The sequence below is a fragment of the Amblyomma americanum genome, chromosome 3 (genome assembly GCF_052857255.1).
Source record: "Amblyomma americanum isolate KBUSLIRL-KWMA chromosome 3, ASM5285725v1, whole genome shotgun sequence".
Lineage (NCBI taxonomy): Eukaryota > Metazoa > Arthropoda > Arachnida > Ixodida > Ixodidae > Amblyomma > Amblyomma americanum.
The window spans coordinates 134,819,295-134,841,399 of record NC_135499.1 but is presented as its reverse complement, the minus strand read 5'-3'; the positions used below and the strand labels follow the sequence as shown (position 1 = coordinate 134,841,399).

The following is a 22,105-nucleotide window of genomic DNA, read 5'->3' as shown; positions in this document are numbered from 1 at the left end:
TTATGCAAAAGGACTTCAGTTATCTCGTTCGAGAAGGCATAATCTTCGACATACCGTAGACAATGAAATCACTTGCGAGCGAAGATTTTCTGCAGTGTGCAGTTGTTGCTTGGATTGTCCCACTATTTACTGAGCTGTGCCCACTATTACGTGGCAGCGATTTGTGGAGCTGAACAACAGAAGTTCGCGAAATGTACGCAAGAAGCTACCGGCGGTCTCGAAATGAGCCATATACGCGTATATTTGTTCAAAAGCAATAACGTTCCTTCCAGCGGTAGTCAGAAGGAAACGCACCCGGTTCATGACACGTAGTTCAGCGACTCGATTCCTTGCTCCGGTATAACATTTTTTCCCCAGAAGTTTCCGAATAGACGGATCATATCCACTACTGCAGAGGGCATGCGCTTTGCAGGCGTTCGGCGATTCGAGAAAAACGACTGGAATATATATGGAAGAAGTGTACACACTATCCAAATCTGTTCCCAGCACTCCTTTATTATTTCTATGTCTGCAGGCAAGTAAGCAGGCACTAGGAATCGATGGAACAGGTGCCACGAATAGCAGAGACGAACCAATCGCGAAATTTGCAGAAAGAAATAATATTAAAATTGGGAATACTCATTTTCCGCAAAGCGAGGACAGAAAATGAACACAGAATAACCCGAATTTGGAGTAAAAATAAAATATACTCCATAACATGGTCCCGGTATCGTATGGGCACCGGGGCGAATCAAGGTGAGATGCAGTGACCTTAGGATGATGAAGGTGCTGTAATCAACCTAGATTTTGAAATGAAACCAGGAAAAGAAGCTCGGAAGAAGGACATGCAGGAGAGGGAGGGGGAGGCAGTCAGGTGGGCAGATGAGATCAGGAAAGTTGCGCCACTAGCATGGCTGCAGATGCTGGAGAAGAAGAAATACACCTTTGTCCTGCATTGGACTAAGCCAGGCCTTAGATGATGATAAGTTAGGTATACACAAGACCGTTCCAGAAACGCTCGGCGCGAATAGTTATATTACCGCCCCTGGTAACACTAAGAGCTTTAGGTCTTCATTTTAGACGCACAATCGAACTATGTGTTTGACAAGATACAAAGGCATTCAACGACCAGCTCTGCAGTCTTCCTGCCTAAAAAAAAAAAATTGAATCTTAGATACGCTAGCAAGAACCCCTAGAGCAGCCTGTTTCTTCAGAGCAGCATGCTGATTGTTTCTGGTAAAGGCATACTGCCCCCCCTCCCCCTTCCTGACCCGGCGACGACACCATACTCCCTTCTTCTCTGTCTTTGCAGTGGTTGGTTTACCGATAACTCAGGAAATACTACTTTTCTGTGTTCTTTTCCTTTCTGGGCCGAGAGAGAGTCTCAAGTCTCACAGGCGCTTCACGTCACGGACGAGCCCACGAAAAGCACGATGAGTCGACGCAGATGGAACAAACCGTGGTCGCAATTCTTCCTTCGAAAGGGAAAGCGACGTTAGGACTGAACGCTCATTTCTCCCTATTCTCGCGAAGGTGACAAGGAAAATGCAAAAGCGCGCCTTCGAAGATTGGAGCCGAAATGAATGCTTCAGAGTGAAACGCTCGCCCGCATCGACGTTTACGGTCCTTGTGGAGGCCGTTTTGCGGCGGCAGTGGAACGCTACCCGTGCTGCCGTCAAGGACTCGTTAGTTCCTGCCTTAAGGTGCTTTCGAGACAGCTGGGCTAGTGCATCTTCGTGCGCTATTCTTTTGAAGAAGCGCTGTTCGATACGAAGGTATGTGGCGGCCTTATTTTTTCTCGAGGTAGCCAAATAACACTTGGGCTGGAGTCGTAGAGCCCTGTTACCACCTCCGTTGTAGCACCACCGTCGCCTCTACCGGACCACTGTTGATTTAAAAAGTTCAAGCAATATTACCGTAAGTCCGCATGAGCCATCTGTACGCATTGTCATGTGATCAAAATGTTTCGATGGCTGAGAACACTTTCATTTCATCTCACTTATACGTGCTGTTAGAACTGATGAAGGGCTGTTACAAGAGCGGATGTGCAAACCTGGTACAAAAAGCAACAACAACAAAATAACACTGAAACCGCCAATAAATTTCAAGTAAACGATGTCCGCAACTTATAAGAATAAAACACTGTGTTAGGAATCAACTGGAAGATAACTGTGCAGGTTGTATAAGCATTCTCTAATCGATTGAGATGTGGTAGCGGAGTTTAGTGGCATGGTCTATTCCGTTGTGCTTTCCGAAAAAAAAACTAAATTTAAAGTAATCGTTTCGGACAGCCCGGATTTAGAATGTACGAACTGCGACGATGCCACAATCTTTCACCTCTTTTGATTTCAATATTTTTATTTATTTATTTTCACCTTGTGGTTAGCAATCTGGAATTGAAACTGAAGCTTGTCACTTTTGATTGTGAACACGAGTGTTTGCTGGTCAGCACGTGTACAGAAGGAAGTAGGTGAGTGGCTATACGTGTAGCACCCACTGAACATGAGCCTTGCTCCGAGACAATGAATTCTTTCTAACTTAGAAAAAATCAAATATATGGGTCGACCCCAGACAATTTTTTCATATTCGAGAATTCGTCTGCTAGACTTTTATAAAAAAGACATTTCAGGTTTTGCACTCTACATACTGCGTCTTATGCTACACAGCGCTTTGGGAACCTTCATGCATATGGTATTTGGGCGTGAATTTTAGTCAAGGTCATAAAAAAGGAACGCGCCTCGGTTTTAAGGTTTTCCTAATAAGACCAATGTTATTAAGTCTAAAGAAGACGGCGCACATTAATGACAAAGACGAAGACGAGCATAAGATTCAGCAGCATTGCTATCGCCGCGTGTATCTGTTCGACAGGGTTGACCTCTGACTGTTTTTGCCCAGTTCCTTTCTATAAACCCTCGTCTTAAATTTGGCGGACATGCGGGTACCAGCCCTGTAACTCTGCAGCCATACTCTTCCGACGCCTGAGATGCCTGAATCGACGTTCAAGCCGTACAAATGGGCCCAGCTGTTATCTGTTCCAGCTCCATTCGCCCACGGTACCCGCATTCTTCAACGAAATCGGCCTTCTTCAACAGTGAAGGATGTCGAAGATTGGCTCGTGTCTTGTGAACGGGTGTGCGTGTACAACAAATGGGACGATGCGACTAAACTAAAGAACGTTATTATTTACATCCCCGGAGAGCTCACCTGTGGTATGATAACTACAAGGTGGACATCCGAGCTTTGCCTGCCTTCAAGACGAACATCGCCGAAGTGTTTAGTAGTGAAGCTGTCAGGACATTCCACGCGGAACACCGCTTGCGCAAACAGTCGCACCAGGTTGATTTAGCTTCACAAGCTACATCGAAGATTTCTGAGACTTATACAAACGTGTAAACCTTCAACATGTCGGAGGCTGACAAGATTAAACACATCTTGAATGGCATCCACTAAACCGCCTTTCAGGTGCTGTTAACGCGTCACCTGCGCCCCGTTGTTGAAGTTGACACCCTCTCCCAAAGCTCCAATGAGCTGCGCAAGCAGAGGACCCTGAATCGCCAGCACCCCGGGACGTTTGAATCACTTGCTGAGTTGACGCCTGCAGCTGACACCTCCTAGCTGCTGCAACAGATCAAAGACATTGTTCATGAAGAAGTGGTGCGTCAGCTCTCGCTTCTGCTAAGCCCTCCCGAGTCACCACCATGGCGCTTGTGGACACCGGTGCTTGACTTCTGGAATGAACGAAAAGTTTTGTCGCTCCTTAAGGAAAGTAAAGATGCCAATTGCCGGACTATCGTTGCGCGCGGCCAGCGCTCAGCCCTTCAGATCGTCTGCAACGTGTACCGCTCGAGTCTTCATTCAGGACTTCGTTTACAGAGTTAATCGTGCCGCCTTCGTCTTCTCATGGCACCTGTTGCTATTTTCTATTGCGTCATGACGCTATCAACGATTGTGCTTGAGCTTGAGATGGGTTCTCTGCTCTGCCTAAGTTTTTGCCGGAAGCTACTTCTTCTGTTTCCTGTGTTAAACCCTTGGCCACCGAAGACATCGATTTTCCTTCACCTCCCTTGCGACTCTCTTAGCGACGACACGATCCTATTCACACCAGCCTTTACTTTTCTGCACCGCAAGTGTCCTCCATTGTCATACGCCGTACTGACTGTATCCGCTGGCCTCTGAGTAATTTTAGAGCGATACCTCTACTCAAGGAAAAACTCGAGTTTCAGTCCGTGGGATCCGGATCTCATTGAAGTGATCTTAGGACTTGGCCATTCATAGCAACAGCCTCAAGTGAGACGCTGAAGCACGCCTTGACAATGTACAATGTGATGGTGTTTCCAAATTAGACCCGGGTCATTTCCAAAATGCTGCCCATTCCACCCGCCAAATTTGGCCCACCGGACCTTAAAAATTTGACCTTCATCGATGTAGAGCAAAATGTCCAGGCTAATTTGAATGTGCTCGATACAATGGTAGTCTCCACATTCTACCTGGGCCACTCCCAAATTTGTCCCACCCCACACCTGAAATTTGACCTTAATCGATTTGGACAAAATGATGTTGAGGCCAATTTCAGTCCGCTGGATACAATGGTAGTCTATTTGGCCCCGGCCGCTCCTAAATTTTACCCAGCTGTATAATTTGACGTTTTATTGAAACTAAAACTGATGTACAGACCAATTTGAGCATGGGAATCACGATGGTAATCTCCAAATTTTACCCTGACCAATTCCAAAATTTGGCCCACTCATCTCCCCGAAACTTGACCTTAGATTTTGACCAAAACATTTCCACCATAATTTTTCCTCAGTCATTCCTTGGTTTGACCTTTGAGAGGACTTGACACTTAATCTAAATCCAAAACATGTCGTTTAACGACACTGGCGTGAAAGAACAGCTATCTCTCGACAATTAGGAGTAACATAGTTAAACCATTGCTAGTTTTCTGTCTAGCCCATTTTATTCCACTGCCGCATTGCGCCTCGATGAATGTCTGCGAAGTGTCTAACCCATTGAATCTGTCCTCCACGAGGAGACTGATGATACGCCGCAACTGCCATGAACGCGCTCAGCCCACCTCATGCGCCAGATCCCTCTTCTACCGAAGTGTTCCTTCGCTCCAGTGACCCCCGTCTTTACCTGCCACAAAGGACACAGCTTCTCACCTTCCTTCATCTGTTGGGCTCTTCCTTCGACTCTCAGCAACGTTTCATGGGGCAAACGTTCACTGTCGCCTATTGCATCGACACTGGTGGCCACGCGCCTCTGCGGCCTTATTGTGTATCTGCCACCGAGCGCCAGACTATTGAACAGCAAGTGAAACAAATGCTTCGAAACGGCGTCATTCAGCCCTCAAGCGGCCCTTAGGTATCTCCCGTTGTGCTTATGAAAAAGAAAGATGGCTCCAAATGCTTCCCAGTGGGTTACCGCCGCCTTAATAAGATCACGCGCAAGAACGCCTATCTCATCCCGCGTATGTGCGTAGATGACGCTCTGGACTGTTTGTCGGGGGCAGGTCTTTTTCTTTCTTAGGCTTATGTCCCCCGGTTTATGTTCCCCGATCATTCCAAGGCAGCTTTTGTGACTTCCGACGGCTTGTATGAATTTACTGGGCTGCATTTCTCTCTTTGCAATGTCCCTGCCAGCTTCGAAAAGACGACGGATATCAATTTGCGTGGTCTTAAGTGGAAAATGTGCCTATGCTACCGCGACGACATGGTCATTTTTTCCTCCGACTTTGACGCCTATCTATCCCGCCTCAATCACGTCTTCACCTGCTTCTCTGACACCGGCCTGCAACTGAATGTAAAAAAAATGCTGTTTTGCTGCTCGTCAACTGACCATTGTAGGCCACGTTGCCTCCAAGTAAGGCTTTTGTCTTACCCGGGCAAACTTCGTGCTGTGGCTGCTTTTCCCATACCTATCTCCATCAAAGACCTGCGCAGCTTCCTAGATCTGTGCTCTTACTTTCGACGGTTTACTCGCAACTTTGCATGGATTGCTGCGCCTTTAACACAACTTCTATCCGGCAGTTACAATTTATCGCTAAGGACACCAGAGTGCGACGATGCCTACAACACCTTGCGCCGCCTCATCAAAGCCCTTCCCACACTGCCCCATTTGAATCTACCGGTCATACCAAGGTCCTTATGGCAGCCAGTGGTGGTAGCCTCGGCGTCGTACTCGCCCAGCAAATATCAGGCTCCGATGAATACGCCGTTGTCTACTCAATGCGCACAGTTATGAAGGCTGAATCCAATTATTCTGTCATTGAAAAATAATTTTGGGCATCGTATACCATCTTGTAAAATTCTGTCTGTACCTTTATGGCCGCTCTTTTGACGTTGTGTCTGGCCACTATGCGCTTTTTTGGCTTCCCTCTTTGAAAGACCCATCCGGCCGCCTTTTCAGATGCGCTCGTCGTCTGCAGGAATATGACATCCGCGTCGTCTATCTCTCCGACCGCAAGCATCAAGACGCTGATGCCTTGTCTTGTTGCGCGCTTCCAGCTAATATCGCCATCCTTTCAACTTCTGACAGCGTCGCCGCTTCACATCAGTGGCATGCCCTCAGAGCAACGTACAAACCCCTGGCTAGCTTCTAAATGGTTGCTTCCCCGTCACGTGCTCTCCGCCGCCATGCTTCCCACTTCGCAATTCGTGATCATCTCCTCTAACGCCACAACTTTAAGCTCAGACGGCCGCAAGTGGTTCCTCGTTATTCCTCGTCAATTCCGCACGTAAATATGCGCCTATTTCCACGCTGATCTACAATCCGGACACACAGGAGTTTTCAATACTTACGCCCACATCCGGCTGCGCTAGTACTGGCGCGGCATGTTTACCTTCGTCCTTGAATACGTGCACTCCTGCCGCTCCTGTAAACATCGCACGACGTCTCCTCAACGATCTGCTGGAGAGTTGCAACCGCTCTCTTGCCCACCACGCCCTTTTGACCCAATCCGCATTTATTTCCATGGCTCGCTTCCGTAGTCGGCGGCCGCCAACCGCTGAGCTATCGTGGCGGTTGAACGTCTGATCAGGTATGCAGAAACCACGGGCATTCCGTCTGCCACAGCTACAGAAGTCACATACTGAATTAAAAAAAAATGCTGTTTTGCTGCTCGTCAACTGCTCGTCAGCGGCAGTTCGTCATTCGTCACGGTGCATCTCGGGAACTGCTCAGTGACAGAGGCCGCATCTTCTTGTTCGATGTCGTCAAAGCTCTGCTCACCCAGTGTAACATAATTCATCGAACCACCTCCGTCTATCTTCTGCAAACCACCGGCCTCATCGAGCGATTTAACCGCACCGTCAGAGATGTGCTGTCTATGTACGTCGGTTTCAAAAACTCGAATAGGGACCTCATCCTTTTTTATGTCACTTGTGCGTGCAACTCTGCTCGAAGTCCACTACCGGCCTCTCTCCTCTCTTTTTTCTTTACGACCTCTCTTCTTTACGGCCTAAAAAAACGCAACATACAAAAGCTACTACGTGACTGCGGTGCTTCTTCAGCGTCCCACATAGCGTCCAGAAGCACATCTGATTTTCTCTGAAGCGCTGTCCTCTGTAGGGTTTTGCGTGTACACTGGCAGAGATATGCGACGCAGCTGTCACTTGGGAGCTTTGGTTTTTAGTAGGCTTTCATTTAAGGGCGGTGAATAAACCTGCACAAATGATACCGATGCGCAAACACTTCAGCAAGCTGTCTTCAAGACGATGCGCAACTTATGAATTCGCACTTTATTTCAGAAGACAATACTAGTCTTCATAAATGAATTAATTCTTTAGAACGAAAAGAGCATCGCGCACCTGTAGGGTTTTGCGTGTACACTGGCAGAGATATGCGACGCAGCTGTCACTTGGGAGCTTTGGTTTTTAGTAGGCTTTCTTTTAAGAGCGGTGAATAAACCTGCACAAATGATACCGATGCGCAAACACTTCAGCAAGCTGTCTTCAAGACAATGCGCAACTTATGAATTCGCACTTTATTTCAGAAGACAATACTAGTCTTCATAAATGAATTAATTCTTTAGAATGAAAAGAGCATCGCGCACTTGGCCGCGCGACATTCAACAGCTCTCAGTTGGTATCACGGGACTACGGCAGTTACTTTTTCTAAAACCTTGTATACTTTTACCTAGAACACCCGGAATATTGCACGCGGGAATGCTGATTACGTTTTAAAAATCTACCGTTAAACAACTTGATACAGCTGCCGAATGCTTAGTTTGAGCATTATAATGGTGCAACAGATTTTCGCTGCAGGTGACATGGAATCACCGACGCTGATTCGCTGCGCACTCCTCGCTGCTGTGGTTTTCGTGCTCCACACCGGATACGCACAGGCGAAATGTAAAGGGAACAGAAAGGGTCATCACTCCAACCACGATCGTCCAAATCACGGTGGTTGCGGCTGCCGTAAAGACCACCATGATCAAAATCACAATTCTTCACACGACGGCGATAACGTCGGGAACACAGGCGGAGGCGGTGAGGTTTTTTTGACGCAAGGTTCTTTTTTAATAGTCGGCATTCATCTCAAGGGCATTACAAGGTGTGATAGAGCAAACATGCAGAAAGAAAGAGATAGAGATAGGCAGAGCCAGAAGCACACGAACAATGAAACAAAGCGATGCATATTATCATGAGTGATTTGCCGATGAAAAGTTAATCAGATGTGTTAGGTGAAACGAAGAAAAAGTGAGAATTTTGTGCCAGATGCAGAGCTGCTACGAAGGTGCTACATATAAGTGGAGTGAATTCATGAAACGTGCAGGAGTAGTATTTTCTGTAAAAATCTACAACATAGTAACGTAATTTCTTTCTTTAACAAGAAACGAAGAGGACTGACACTTGTGTTAAAAAAAAGGTTTTATGGGAAGAAAAAGGCACAGTTACTGTCTCACGTCTCGATGGACACCTCGGCAACGCTGTAATGGAAGGTATAAAGTAGAGAGCGAAAGGACGAAGAGAAGAAGAGGTGCTGTAGTGGAGGGCTGCGGGATAATTTAGATCACCTAGGCATCAAGACAACAACTAGAGGCGGCGAGAAAGAAATATAAGTAGCAGGGATTAGTCCGCAGATTGAGAACAGGCAGGGTGTAGATAACAGGGTTTGCTGGAGAACGAGAGGCAAAGAGCAGCAAGTGCACCAGCAGCAAGAGCAATGTGGTTAGATCGCGCCTAGTTTTACTGCGTAAGCAGTGTGTGTGTGCCATTAGGAAGAAAGGCCAGCGTGTGTCTCTGCGTGGCCACAGAGTGAAGCCTCTGGCGCCTGAAGCGAGCCGAGCGTGAGAACCACCGCTTTACGGGAGGCGAGAAGGAGGGGCGGGCGAAGCGACGTCCATAAGCGAGCGGGAAGTGCGGAAAGAGGAACAGCGGCGCGTCATCGGCTGATCCAACGCTGGGCCAACAGATGCGAAATGTGTATAATTGAACTAATGTAAAACCATGAAAGCATAAATACCGAGCTATAAGGGGAGCCAAACTAAATCGAAGTGTAAAATCAGTAAATTTAAGACCAAATTTTAGAGATCCATAAAAAGCCGGGAAAGTAAAGGGAAATTCACTGCCGCGACATTTATCAATATGATGCTGTAAAATGAAAAATACGAAATAGGAAATCATCAATGGAAGCATCTTCACCCTAGAACCCCATTTTGCTTACGCAGCTCATCGCTTCCGAACATCAGAGCGTCTGTTAATTTTTTAAAATCCTATCCATGTGCGTGCTTGACTGCGTTGGACTTAATGAATATAGGCAGGCTAGCGTGGAGTTGGATGCAGGATTTGTCTTTGCGGGCGGTCAAAACAGAGCGGGCAGCTGCAGTCGACTTGCCATCACATAAGCTAACCTTGGCTGCCGAGCAAAAGGTCTCCCTCAAACGAAAGCCGGCCGAAGAAATCCGCCTTTGGTAGCCAGGCAAACTGACCAGAAGGAAGAGCAAATCGACGCTCGCAGAAAACTGACGACCGTATAGAGGGACAGTTGCCGAGACCATGAGAGCGTGCATGCCTGCTTTATGAATAAGGGGATCCAAGCGGATCGAATGTTGTACAAAGTCAACACAAACAGAAGCAAAGTACTGAACGCCCTCGCCAGAGTGGCTCACTGTTTGCCTTTGGGCTGAACAACTCCAGGTGGGTGAAATTAGTCATCAAGCCTCAGCTAATGCGTCCCTCATAGCACAAGTATAGCTTCTCTCAAGTTAGAAGCAACATGTCATATCATACCATACCATACCAACCGTACCGTACCATACGAAGCCGTGTCATACCATACCATAGTATACCACACCGTGACAATGAACCATACCACACCATACCATACCATGCCAACTGAACCCTTCCATTCTATATCTTAGCGTACCGGGCTATACCATACCATAGCGTACCATATCGTTCCGTACCACACCTTACGATGCTGTACCCCATTCAATAACAGGATACTGATATTTATGATGGTTTTGATCGTCTAGACCTAGAGACCGATTTTCTCCTGATACTTGTGTGTTGTACTGTAGAAAATATTGAATCGTACTACAGGGTGCGTTAGGACAGTGTGATTGTGTTTCTCGACTGCGCCGCGTAATGTTCAGAGCTGGGCTGTTGTCACCGGTCGTTTGCAGGATACGGTAAGGAGTCGTTTTCCTATCTGCAATGAGTGAGCTAATGATTCACTATGTGCTTATCTCAACGGTCTTTTGCAGGATACGGTAAAAAGTCGTTTTTATATCTGCAATGAGTGAGCTAATGATTCACTATGTGCTTATCTCAATTTCTCTATTTTTATATCGCGGGAAGTTAGGTGTGTACGATAGCATTATCCAGTCTCGCTTCTGTCCGGCATGTAATGGTGCTTTTTTAACGCAGCAGCACAAATGTTTGATTTAGATTAATGAAGTTTAACGTCCCGAAGCGACTCAGGCTATGAGGGACGCCATAATTGAGGGCTGCGGAAATTTCGACCACCTGGGGTTCTCTAACGTGCACTGACATCGCACAGCACACGGGCCCCTAGAATTTCGCCTACATCGAAATGCGACCGCCGCAGCCGGGATCGAACCTGCGTTCTCCAGATCAGCAGCCGACCACCGTTACTTCTGAAACACCGCAGCGGATGCAATATGAGAGAAAACATCACATACGATACTGTAGTAGAAACCTGTTTTTACGAAAAACTCTCTGGTTCTAGTTTTCGTTCCTTTCAGAACTTTTTTCTCTCTCTTCTCTATTGCAACCAGTTGGCGGCGCTGGCGAGCTGGTGCATATGGGCTATAACGGCGACGAAGAAAGGGAGCGGGATCAGGAACAGCTGGATAGAGACACGAAACAGCGGTACGAAAGTCGGCGCAAAAGGAACCAGGCTCCCCTGGTATGCTTCGTGCGCGGCGATGGACTCATGGTGCCGGGCTTGATGCGCTTCCGCATTCGCACCGTGCCGATCCAGAAGTGCACGCACGTTATCTTCTCCTACCTGGAGACGGACAACAAGACTGGAGAGTTCATCTTCCGCAAGAGGGGCACGCAGCAGGAGAGAGGTGCGAAATTGTTCACCCTTTAAACCGCTGACATAAGCAGTCCCTGATCAGGGGACCTGGCAATAGAATTTAGGAATCAATCAATCACTCACTCACTCACTCACTCAATCAATCAATCAATCAATCAATCAATCAATCAATCAATCAATCAATCAATCAATCAATCGGTAGATCGATCGAATCAGTTTTTATTTTGCATGAGCAAAAAGATGACAGGAGAAAAAGCTGCTTTGTATACAACGGACTGATCGAAACGAAACGGAAATCTATGGTGTATGCACTTTCTGATGCCGCAGTTGGTGGCCTTAGACGTTTTTTAGCCAGACCAATTTATTGTTTTGTCGCCGTGCTCATATGTAGCAGGGTTAACTGCTCAATCACTCTTGCACCTGCACAGAAGGTGCGGTGGCAACATTGTGCCCCAATCCAGAAGAATAAGCTACCCTATGTCGCGTTGATGGGAGGATAGAGCGATAGCGGTTACATTCTGTTGCATTGTGTCTGTTGCATTGTGCTCACGTTCTTAAACCGTGGTCGTACAGCGGCGCTTCAACCCCCCTCTAACGGGAGTGTGTTGTGGCTGGGGCCCCTCACCCTCCACGTTGCGCCTCTACAATGCAGCATTTCGTCTCGCTCTCGTTGCTCTAGGATCTGGCGCTTCACCCTCTGATACGTAGCCACGCTTCGTTCTCTCCTGCCCTCATCCTCCCTATTTATGGCACCCCTAAGCCCTTACCCTGACGAGGGAGATGAATTGAAAAGTGCAGAAAGGGGGGGGGGGGGGGAGGGGTGCACAGCATTAGGGTGACGCTGCACCCGTCCTCTCTTCTTTTGCCGTTCTAATCCTAATACTTTACGGCCCAACTCACAGCCCCCACGCTTTCGGGATGTCTACGTCAATGACGCGGGCTTTCGAATACCAACTGCTGCTTCAAAACACCCTCACGGCATATGTCTTTATGACGGGAAAAATAACCCTGGAAAAGTAATGTCTCCATTTTGCTTGCAGAGGTACTGCGGAAACTGGCCGCGCTAAAAAAGAGCAATCCGGACCTGAAGGTGCTGTTCAGCTACGGTGGAGGGGCGCACGTGAACAGCCTGCTGAACCGGCTGCGCTCCAAGCAAGACATAGACAAGATGGTAGAGGCCGTGAACTCGCTAATCCGGTCGAACGACCTGGACGGTGTCAACTTTCACCTAGAGGGACCTGGCCCTTCGATTTGCAAAGGGGACGACGTCGACAAGTTCCTCCAGTTCATCAAGGTGATCCGTGCTCAAAAAGGCCTTTCTATCGCAGCTGCAATGAAACTTGGGATTGATAGAACACTTGGCATGGTGTCATGCTCTTGTGCAGGAGCTATATAAAGGACATTAATGCTCACTATAGGGATAAACGAGCCCCCAACTGTGTTTTAGTGAGTTCTTTTGTGCCAGGAATACAGAGAGAGATAGGAAAGAAGTTTCCACGTTGTAGCACAACGCTTGCGGGACCGCTTTAGCGCAGTTGTCATCAAGCAGCAATAATATAATTCTAAAAAAATGATTATCTTGATTTCGAAGGGCGTATCTAAATTCGAGGCACTATTAGTTAACAAACATTGATGACAATACGTAACTAATAGGCACATTTAAAGCACGGACAGTTACGGGTTGACTGCTTCTATAATGGCAGGCCTTATTACGGCACGCGTATGTAGTGATACGTTGCTTTGTTATCCTAAAAGAAGGGAGCAGACATGATATAGCGACTTCATTCGAATTCTATTTCCCTCTGATTTTTATAGCACTTGGATATTCGCTGTTGCCCCGTGTTTCCGGTGTCACTGGAATCAGTGTGAAGACGGGCGGATGGTGAAAGTCTAATAGATCGGACTACAAGAATTGTGTCATGGCGGCCTTATATTCATAGATGGCTACCATCTACGGCTTAAAGAGAAACTGTGGGCATATGGCGCAGTTAGTTTCTCTGAGAATACAGCGCGCAAAAAAGGGCGGCCTGACTGTTTTTCTTTTTCATTTGTGCATAGGAGTAGAAATATGTAAACATAATTTAATGTCACGTTATGAATAAAGATTATGAGTTTGAAAAAACTAAAAAAATGCCAACCTTTATTAGTTAAAATTCATGCAACAGTGCCTGGCAAGCTTACTTGTTTTCTGCGCAGTCAGAATGACATTCGCTGGGTCTTGCTTACCTCATCCTCCATGCAATCGATTTCGAATTATTTTCATATCGTGCGTCAACCACTTTGCTTCCATGCAAGATGTTTTGAAACCCACCCATCCCCCTCCGCCTAACAAGCACACACACCCAGGAATGTCTTCCCTGCCGCTCGTTCATTGGAGAAACAAAAAAAAAATTGATTGGCTCAGTGCCTCCCACATTAATAGCACCATACACAAATAAGCGCAACTTTACCGTAAAATTTTTCAACAAGTGCGATTCAAGCAAGGCTCACCCAAGAAGCAGCGCTCTATATTGCGGCTATATTGAAATAATTGACGCGCCTTTTCTAAGGTGTGCAAATTGCCTATGGCAAGTGCAGAAACGAGAAATTTGTAAATTCCAGCGGCAGTAACCATTTTAGTCGATACAAGCGGTGAGGCAATGAGTGGAAATTAAACTAGGCGTCAGCTCGCAACGTTGCGTCGATACATAATGGGGCTGTGGGATGACTCATTCTTGGCATTCCTGAAAGAATCATCAAGTAACAGGCGCAGCACATTTCGAAAAACTTAAATCAGCCTCGACAATATGGTTGGGGAATGTTACTCTCGCGAGCATGACAGCAAGTGTGAAGAGATGCGTGCCCGAGGAATCCTAGCTTATTATGCGAAACGTGTAAATGCACGTCGGCGCAAACAAGTCTTGGCACATGACAAATTTTATACGAACGATGGAAATGTGTTAAGCATTCTAAATCACTAACAGGATGTTGGTGGGCATAGGCCCACTGCGGTGTCACTCATGATTCAAGAAATCACGTTCTTCGCAGGCGCTCACATAAGCATTAATGCCGAAGATGAACATGCGTATGCACGCCGATTATGTCTCTCGTAAATGGCTTTGAGAATGCCACAAGCAAGCTGATGCAGTCGGCGGAGGAACCATTGTTGATCAACTGCTCGACGCCGGAATAGCGGTCAAGCTCGACGAACAGCTCAAAAACTGTACCATTATAAAAGCAAAAGAAAATACGGAATGACACCCATTCATTAAGCACAGTTCATTAGCCAAGAAGCCAGAAGTTAGGACAGCGCGAAACTTTTCACCGTCCATGTCGTGACCCACGAGGCGCTTCAAGCCACACTCAATCTTTTGAAGGACGACCATAATATTGCCCGTCAAATTGCCAACCAAAAATATATCATTTATTGACTCAACTGCAGCTTGCTATGAGAGGTCGGTTTTTGCCAACACGTTTTTCCTATGTAGCTTTTATTGCTTTTCTTCATGATTAGTTGTCAAGGATAACTCGTTTTAAGGACAGCCTTGGTCAGGAACCAAAGCGTACATTTTAACAAGGCATTTCTGTATACATTTATATTGCCCCACGTAAAGCACGACGTTTGATTTGATAGGAAAGGGCGTTTCGAGCAGATTAGAGCGTTTGATCGATGAGAAGGTCAGTGACCCAGGTCACGCAAGTGGCGGGTCAGGCATGTGAAGCGAAGTATGCTCATGTGAAAAGATACAAGGATTTGGGCGCTCGTTGAGAGCATATGAGTGCTTTTTCGGAAGGTAGGGGGTTATGTCTTCTCGTGATTATTTCTGCTCGTGTGTCATACAGCGCTTCAACGTAGCGCTGCTGGCGATGCGGTGTACGCAGAGAGGTGGTATCTGAGCTCCGTTTTAGAGCCATAGCATTAGGAAGACCAAATGAAAACGAAAAATGTCCTTCGGCGGCGTCAGCGTCTGTGTGAAGCCGCCATCTGCCAACGGTGGCAGGTAGTGTTTAGGAAGATATCCCTCTCTCCACCAGCCACTTGTCAACCGCCTCCTCTCCCCTATCTCTCTTACTTGCGGTGAACAGGAGGGAGTTGCTGGACAAATAATGACTAAACAAAAATGAAAATGACTAAAAAGAAAGTGACTCGGACAACAGCGGGCCTATGTGCCAAATAGACAGCCACCCGAAAAACTGCGAAAAGGAGCCTTTGTGGAAGCTACTCCTTCTCTCATTGTTCGGGAAGAGCAACCGGGGTCTCAAAAGCCCCACCGGTGGCTGTGTTTGAAACACCCACCGGCCGGTACAGTAGTGCATTGCTCAACTGCTGCACCACTGCGCCAGTAGTGGTATGAGGACTCGCCGCTCTTTATGAACGGAACACATTTTGCGTATTTAATAATCGGAATTCAGATAGAACCAGAATTGGAATAGATTTGAGAGTAAAAGAAGAATGCTATCGCATTTCAACGGCATCAGTCCAATAAATCGCCCCTAAATTTTTTCAGCTCCTGTTCTAGGGAAACTTTCCTCCTACATAGCTAGAATCGAAAATGGTACGGTAGAGTGTGTGGGGTATAACGTCCCGAAGCTGCACATTGGCTTGGAGGGACGGCATGGTGGAAGGCTCCGTATTAATTTAGACCAGTGGGCGTTATTAAATGTGCACTAACACCTCAGAGCACACATTTCGCCTCCATCGTATTAATGCCGCCGTGGTCTGGATTCGATCCTGTCATCTAGAGCTCAACGTTCCCACATAATTTGTTTCGATGACAACCGTTTTTCATGTACACTCGCACTGATTTCTGAAGCTTGGTTTGTACGTCCTCAATAATTGTTTAAAATGTTGGTAATACTTCTGCGTTCTTTCGTTTTTTTTTTTTTTACCTGTGACTCATTTGTGTCTTAGCCTTATCTCTATGAATGTCAATTTGTAAGGGGGCGGGACCCGCGTCAAGCTGTTGTTACAGCTTTTGGTCCTGTCTGCTCATGTAAAAACGAAAACAAAAGAATTGAATTCAATTGAATTGAACAGGCGAACTTCAAAGCTATTAAAACGTCGGGTTCTGAAAAGGGCATAGTATGAAAGAGAATTTCTTGACGCTCACAAGCTTTGATTTTTATGTGCCGCACTCTGTGTTTACATTGTTCTTCCCAGAAACTTCGGCTGAAAGAAATCTACAGCGGCATTCTAATAACGGTCCAGCTTCCAGCTTGCCGCGACTCCAAGTGCGACCAGCTGCCAAAGAGTGAATTGGCCAAGTAATTAGAATTATGGCATTGTTACGTTACTAGCCCTACCATGCTTAGGAACGCAAGTACGCAGTATGTAAGTACGTCCGTAGTATTAAGGAGCAGTATTTCAGCATTTCATGGTGCACGACACGGTGTTGTAATACTTGTCACGGGTAAAGATGGCGTTTGTAAAACGACACACAAAGGCACAGTAACCAAGCTATTATCCTTTATTCTCGTCCTTTCTTTATTCATCTTATCAGCAAACTGCAGGGTTGCTGCGTTAATTGCCACAGCTGTATACGCGCGCTCATAAATCCCGTTCTCAGACACGAAACGTTTCTCTGTTGTAATGTTTGGTGACGGGACCGCATTGCCGTTATTCTACCATACCAACCTGAAAATGTCTTTAGGGCGGATGAAGGGTTTCTGACCGACGGCAGATTTTCATGTTGACATCCTCAAAACACTCATTTCTGGAGTTCTTAGAAGAGAGCAAAGGAATTAAATTAAAATTGATCTCGAAAAATTTCCTCCTTTTCACAGAACTAATCTATAGAGAGTGCTAAACTCCCCCTTCCCTCTTTTCTTGTTCACTTCCCAGTCAGATCTTTCTTATGGCTCAGGCCTTTGGGTTGAACACTCGCTTTGACCCGCAGTGAAACGGGATGTTTCTGGTTAAACGCAGCGTTCTGTAAAGAGTCAGGCTGCTTTTCTGCACCTATCACGGTAAAACTCAGGCTTTCCCTCCTTTTCCGGATAGAAGAATTGGCGTACATGCTTTTAGCTCAACAACAGGAAAACAAACGTCGAAAAAGATTTACTTTGTTAAGTGATCAGATTTTTTGGCGATGCCAACTGTGACATTGACGCAGGTACCTGGACTACTACTTCTTGATGGCGTTCGACTACAGATTGGACGATCTGTCCAAAACGAGATTGACAAGCGGAATCCAGTTGTTCGAAAACGGGAAACGCACCCACGTCGACACGGTAAAATAACTGCACAGCTTAGATTCTGTTGGTATTTTTCTGTGTAGGCAAATAGAAGAAATACCCCATTAATCTTATGCACATGAGTCGCAGAAGAGCTGAACTGCTGTACTAGGCGCATGCGTGACCAGAATAGGTTATTGCTTAGCTATGGAGCATGTGACAGAAGAGCAGAATTTTTGTATTGTCCCGAAATATGTTCTCAATTTTTCAACACAAGGTGCCTAAGCTGGCTATTAACAAAGGAACTGTAGAATGATTTCAGTTTTTCGTATCTGACACACGACAGAAAGAAGTAAACTAACTCCGCTCCTTCCCTCCACTGCCGTCAATTGCAAGAAACAGCCGACAACTTGCATTTCTAATCTTCGACGCTGCCCTTCTTTTCACTGCGTTCGAAAAGTTTCAGAGCTTGTACATGACTTTTTTGTCTCGCATTTGAGGACGCCCTTAAAGTACTGCGTATAGGAAGATTTGCTTCCTTTATCTCAGCCTAGGACAAAGCAAGTTTAGCAGTCAGCGACGATAATTTTGGATGTGAAGCCGCATCTATTATTCTTGGCATCACATGCGTGTAAAATGTTTGCAGTTGAAGACCGCAATGTGTATATTTTGTTTATGTTTTAAGTTCATAAAGTTGTGAGTCCAACAAAAACGTTGCTATTTGGTATTCCGCACATGTAATAGTTTTGTAGATATGCAGATGCAATCAAATAAGAAAAAATGGCCAGGCTTAGCTTGGTTAAGCCAAGAATGCGTTGCATATCTCGACGGAGTTCCGTGCTGCTCCGTTGACTCGATAGGCTATTGACTCGATCGCCATTGAAACTGCCCGTGTAGCAGCGCTCGATCGCCTTTGAGTCGATAGACTGTCGGTTCGAGGGCCCTCGAAATGCCCGTGTGACAGGGGTATAAGACTGTCCCGGCGAAGGAGCGCAGCTCTTTTATACATATGCCGTGACGTCAATCACAGCGCAGCGCCCTTAGCGGGAGGAGCGGGAGTCAGGTGGTGGCTGCGGCCGCGCGCGACCGCGCCAGTTGGGGCCCAGCTTTTCCTCCGTGACGTCACGCGCCGGCGCAGCGCCCCTAGCGGGAGGAGCGGGAGTCAGGTGGTGGCTGCGGCAGCGCGCGACCGCGCGAGTTGGGGCCCAGCTTTTCCTCCGGCTGTCGTGACGTCACGTCACGTGGTTTGGTGGCTGCCCGGCCGCGCCCAAGGGCTGAACTGAGTGATTGCGATATGCAACGCATAAAAATATATTACCAGAAAAGTAAGTACCTGATACCGTGTATTGTAAAATCGGCTCCCTATGAACTTGGAAGCGCAGTAATAAAAATGCAGTCATAAACAACAAAAGCGCAAAGAATGATCTGCAGAATCCTTTGCCGAGAATATGACACAAGTATATTTATTTCATTGCGATGAGTGAAAGAAACCAACCATTTCGCTCAATCAGTCGAGTGCATCTTGAAATTTGGTGGTGCCTTCCCGAAAGAGTCAAAAGCTGTATGTTTTAAAGAAAACAGGAAGCAAGTGAGCAGTCATGATGTACTTACAGCCTGGTTCCAATGGGCTGCAATGCTATCCTTCGCATAATGTTAGCACGAAAATATGCGAGCTGTCTTTTAAGCTGAAAATGTTTGATGCTTACAAGCTCTTTTCTGAAGTCATAGCTTCATAAACTTCTTGAATCGCGTCTTCAGAGTTGGTGCAGGTTGTTATTATCTAGGCCTTTTACGGCGTATACTCACTGCTGGTATCACGACCAAGAATTGAGCGCCGTCTCCTGCCTAATCCCAAGGTAATGATCTTCATTTTTGGAGTCGAGCTTTACGAAGTCGTCTTGATGCTTGATGTTTCCCGAATGGTGAGAAACAGGCTATCAGCATACCCTTTCACAGCACCAAGCAGTTTTTCTTTCTGAAACTGTGAGGAAGGCAACCGGAACATTTCTAGAATGGAATATGATTGATCAATTCTAAAATACAGGCCGACATTACTCATTGCTCCGAGCTCGAAGCGTTGTTTTGTAGGAGGCATACACCTGTGCTATTCCAAGACACATTGTGCAAATGTAAACATAGCATTTGAATATTGTTAAAGTGCCACAAAACAGTATTGAATAAAAACACGCATCGACTATCCGCACGAAGTAAATATGTAGCCGTAATTCCAGACCCCATTCAGAAAAAAAGTCCTTAAATTGGCTTGAATTTTTAAATAATTTTCTGATTAAAGATCGCTACTCAGAAATTAAAGACGTGCTTAACTTCGCGAGATTGCAGTATTTATTTGAGCTGCTGTTCTCTACTTGCTAATATCGGAACTTCAAAAGTGCCCATTTAATTCTGAGAGGTAAAAGTTATGCAAAATGCATCAAACATGTGAAAATAAGATATCCCGCAAGTTAAACGCACATGGAGTGTAGCCTGTATTCATGTCTGAACAAGTTGATTTTTTTTATTCGAAAAGTGTGCCATGAGGCATAAGTTGAAAAAAGGGGAAGGAATGCGGGAGACTGAAAGGTAAGAGAAGGAGTGACGACCCGTTGCGCTGACGTAGTCGCAGAGGCTGCCGATGAAATAAGTTGGTTTTTTCCTCCTGCTCTGATCAGCCGGTTGTCTCAGGGCGCGCCTAATGGAAGCCTGCACAAAACAACAACAAAAACTGCGGCACCCAAGACACAGACACTTCCTCTGCTTTCGCTCGCAGGATGGCTGCCTCAATCAGTGGGTCAATGCAAAAGTGCCGAAAGACCAGATCGTGATGGGGATCGCCACTCACGGACGTACGTACACTCTTGAAAACCAACGACAGAACGGCATCGACGCAAGGCTCAAGAAAGACCACCCACTCGGCTACGGCGCCAACTTTACCAAGACGGCAGGCTACATGAATTACCTTGAGGTGAGCCGAACTTCCTGCGCATTACACTAGGTGTTTCAGGGAAGGCTAAGTAGTTCTCAAAAATAGGTCTCTTGAGGTAAAGGTACCGCTTTTTCAGCATAGTATTACTAATGTTGGCGTACAACAGAAACCGGTGAATCGTCTTAAGTAACAAGCTGGTTAACTAATTTTTAATAATTAAATTCTTAACTTGTAGAGTTAGATGCCTTGTTGCAATTAGAAATTTGTAGCCGATCGATAGTAACAGGCATATCTCTTTTTCATAATTTAGAAAACGCGGTTACCTTTGGCGCTGTGGCTGGACGCAATTTGTTTTTTTTCTTACTAGTTACGAGCACTGGAATGGTTCCCTTGCCTGCGTGCTTTTCGAAATTGGTTCGTCCCCAGCGCCAAGGGTTACCGCGTTTTGGAAATTGTAAAAAAAGACATGGCTATTACTAACGACCGGCTGCAAATCCTAAATTGCAACCGGTTGGCTAACTGTAACAGTAAAAAATAATTATCAGAAATTAGTTAACCAGTTTGCTACTTAAGACGATTAACCGGTTTTCGGTGTCCGGCCACACTGATAATTTTATGACGCAAAAGCCATATATTTACCGAAAAAAGCGCATTTTTGAAAGTGACTTAGTTCTTTCTTGAACACATGGCATAAAAAGACAAAAGCAAGTTGCGAGTAGTTAACGTTCCGAAATGTACCCTGCAATGTCAGGCGTATCAGGTGGGACACAGAGTGGAAAATTAAAAAAAACGTTGCCTTCATTCGCACAGAAATATTCCGTTTAACACGTTATCATAGAAACGGTCTTTTCGAACTTATCAACAGAAACTGTCCGCTGCCAGTTTCAAAAGGCGGGCTGAAATTTGTTTGGAGAAGAGAAGCGCACTAGGACGTCATGCAGCATTTAAGAACCTTTGCGTAATTTTTAATAATTCTTACCTCGGTAGTGATGCCAACATATGCCGCATAAGGCATGTGTACCAGTTTACGCCTTCCTCTTGAGAGGAGGAGGAGGAGGAGGAAGCAGTGGAAAGGCAGGGAGGTTAACCGGAAGAATAATTGGTTTGCTACCGTACTACACAGGGGAAAGGGTGAGGAGATAAAAAATGAAATAGAAGGAAGACTCACTAGGAAAAGTCAGCGTTCGTTAAAGTCACAGAATAACGTGCAGTGTATAAAAGATATTGCTGTCATGTGTCCAGGCTTATGTCGCCTCACACGACTATATTTGAACGTCAGGCTATGAGAGCATAATAATAATAATAATAATAATAATAATAATAATAATAATAATAATAATAATAATAATAATAATAATAATAATAATAATAATAATAATAATAATAATAATAATAATAATAATAATAATAATAATAATAATTTGTTTTGGGGGAAAGGAAATGGCGCAGTATCTGTCTCATATATCGTTGGACACCTGAACCGCGCCGAAAGGGAAGGGACAAGGGAGGGAGTGAAAGAAGAAGGGAAGAAGGAGGTGCCGT

General features: G+C 45.9%; 1 protein-coding gene across 1 annotated transcript in view; it reads left to right on the top strand.

Annotated features, from left to right (window-relative positions):
• Positions 1 to 1,643: 1,643 nt before the first annotated feature.
• LOC144124147 (endochitinase-like) overlaps positions 1,644 to 22,105 on the top strand; it is a 42,964-nt gene continuing 22,502 nt past the window's right edge. The window contains exons 1-7 of the mRNA XM_077656805.1: positions 1,644 to 1,896; positions 8,244 to 8,468; positions 11,222 to 11,518; positions 12,528 to 12,781; positions 16,628 to 16,731; positions 17,580 to 17,697; positions 20,408 to 20,602. Of these exons, the coding sequence (XP_077512931.1) occupies positions 8,249 to 8,468; positions 11,222 to 11,518; positions 12,528 to 12,781; positions 16,628 to 16,731; positions 17,580 to 17,697; positions 20,408 to 20,602 (1,188 nt within the window). The 5' untranslated portion in view covers positions 1,644 to 1,896; positions 8,244 to 8,248. The remainder of the gene's footprint in view (positions 1,897 to 8,243; positions 8,469 to 11,221; positions 11,519 to 12,527; positions 12,782 to 16,627; positions 16,732 to 17,579; positions 17,698 to 20,407; positions 20,603 to 22,105) is intronic.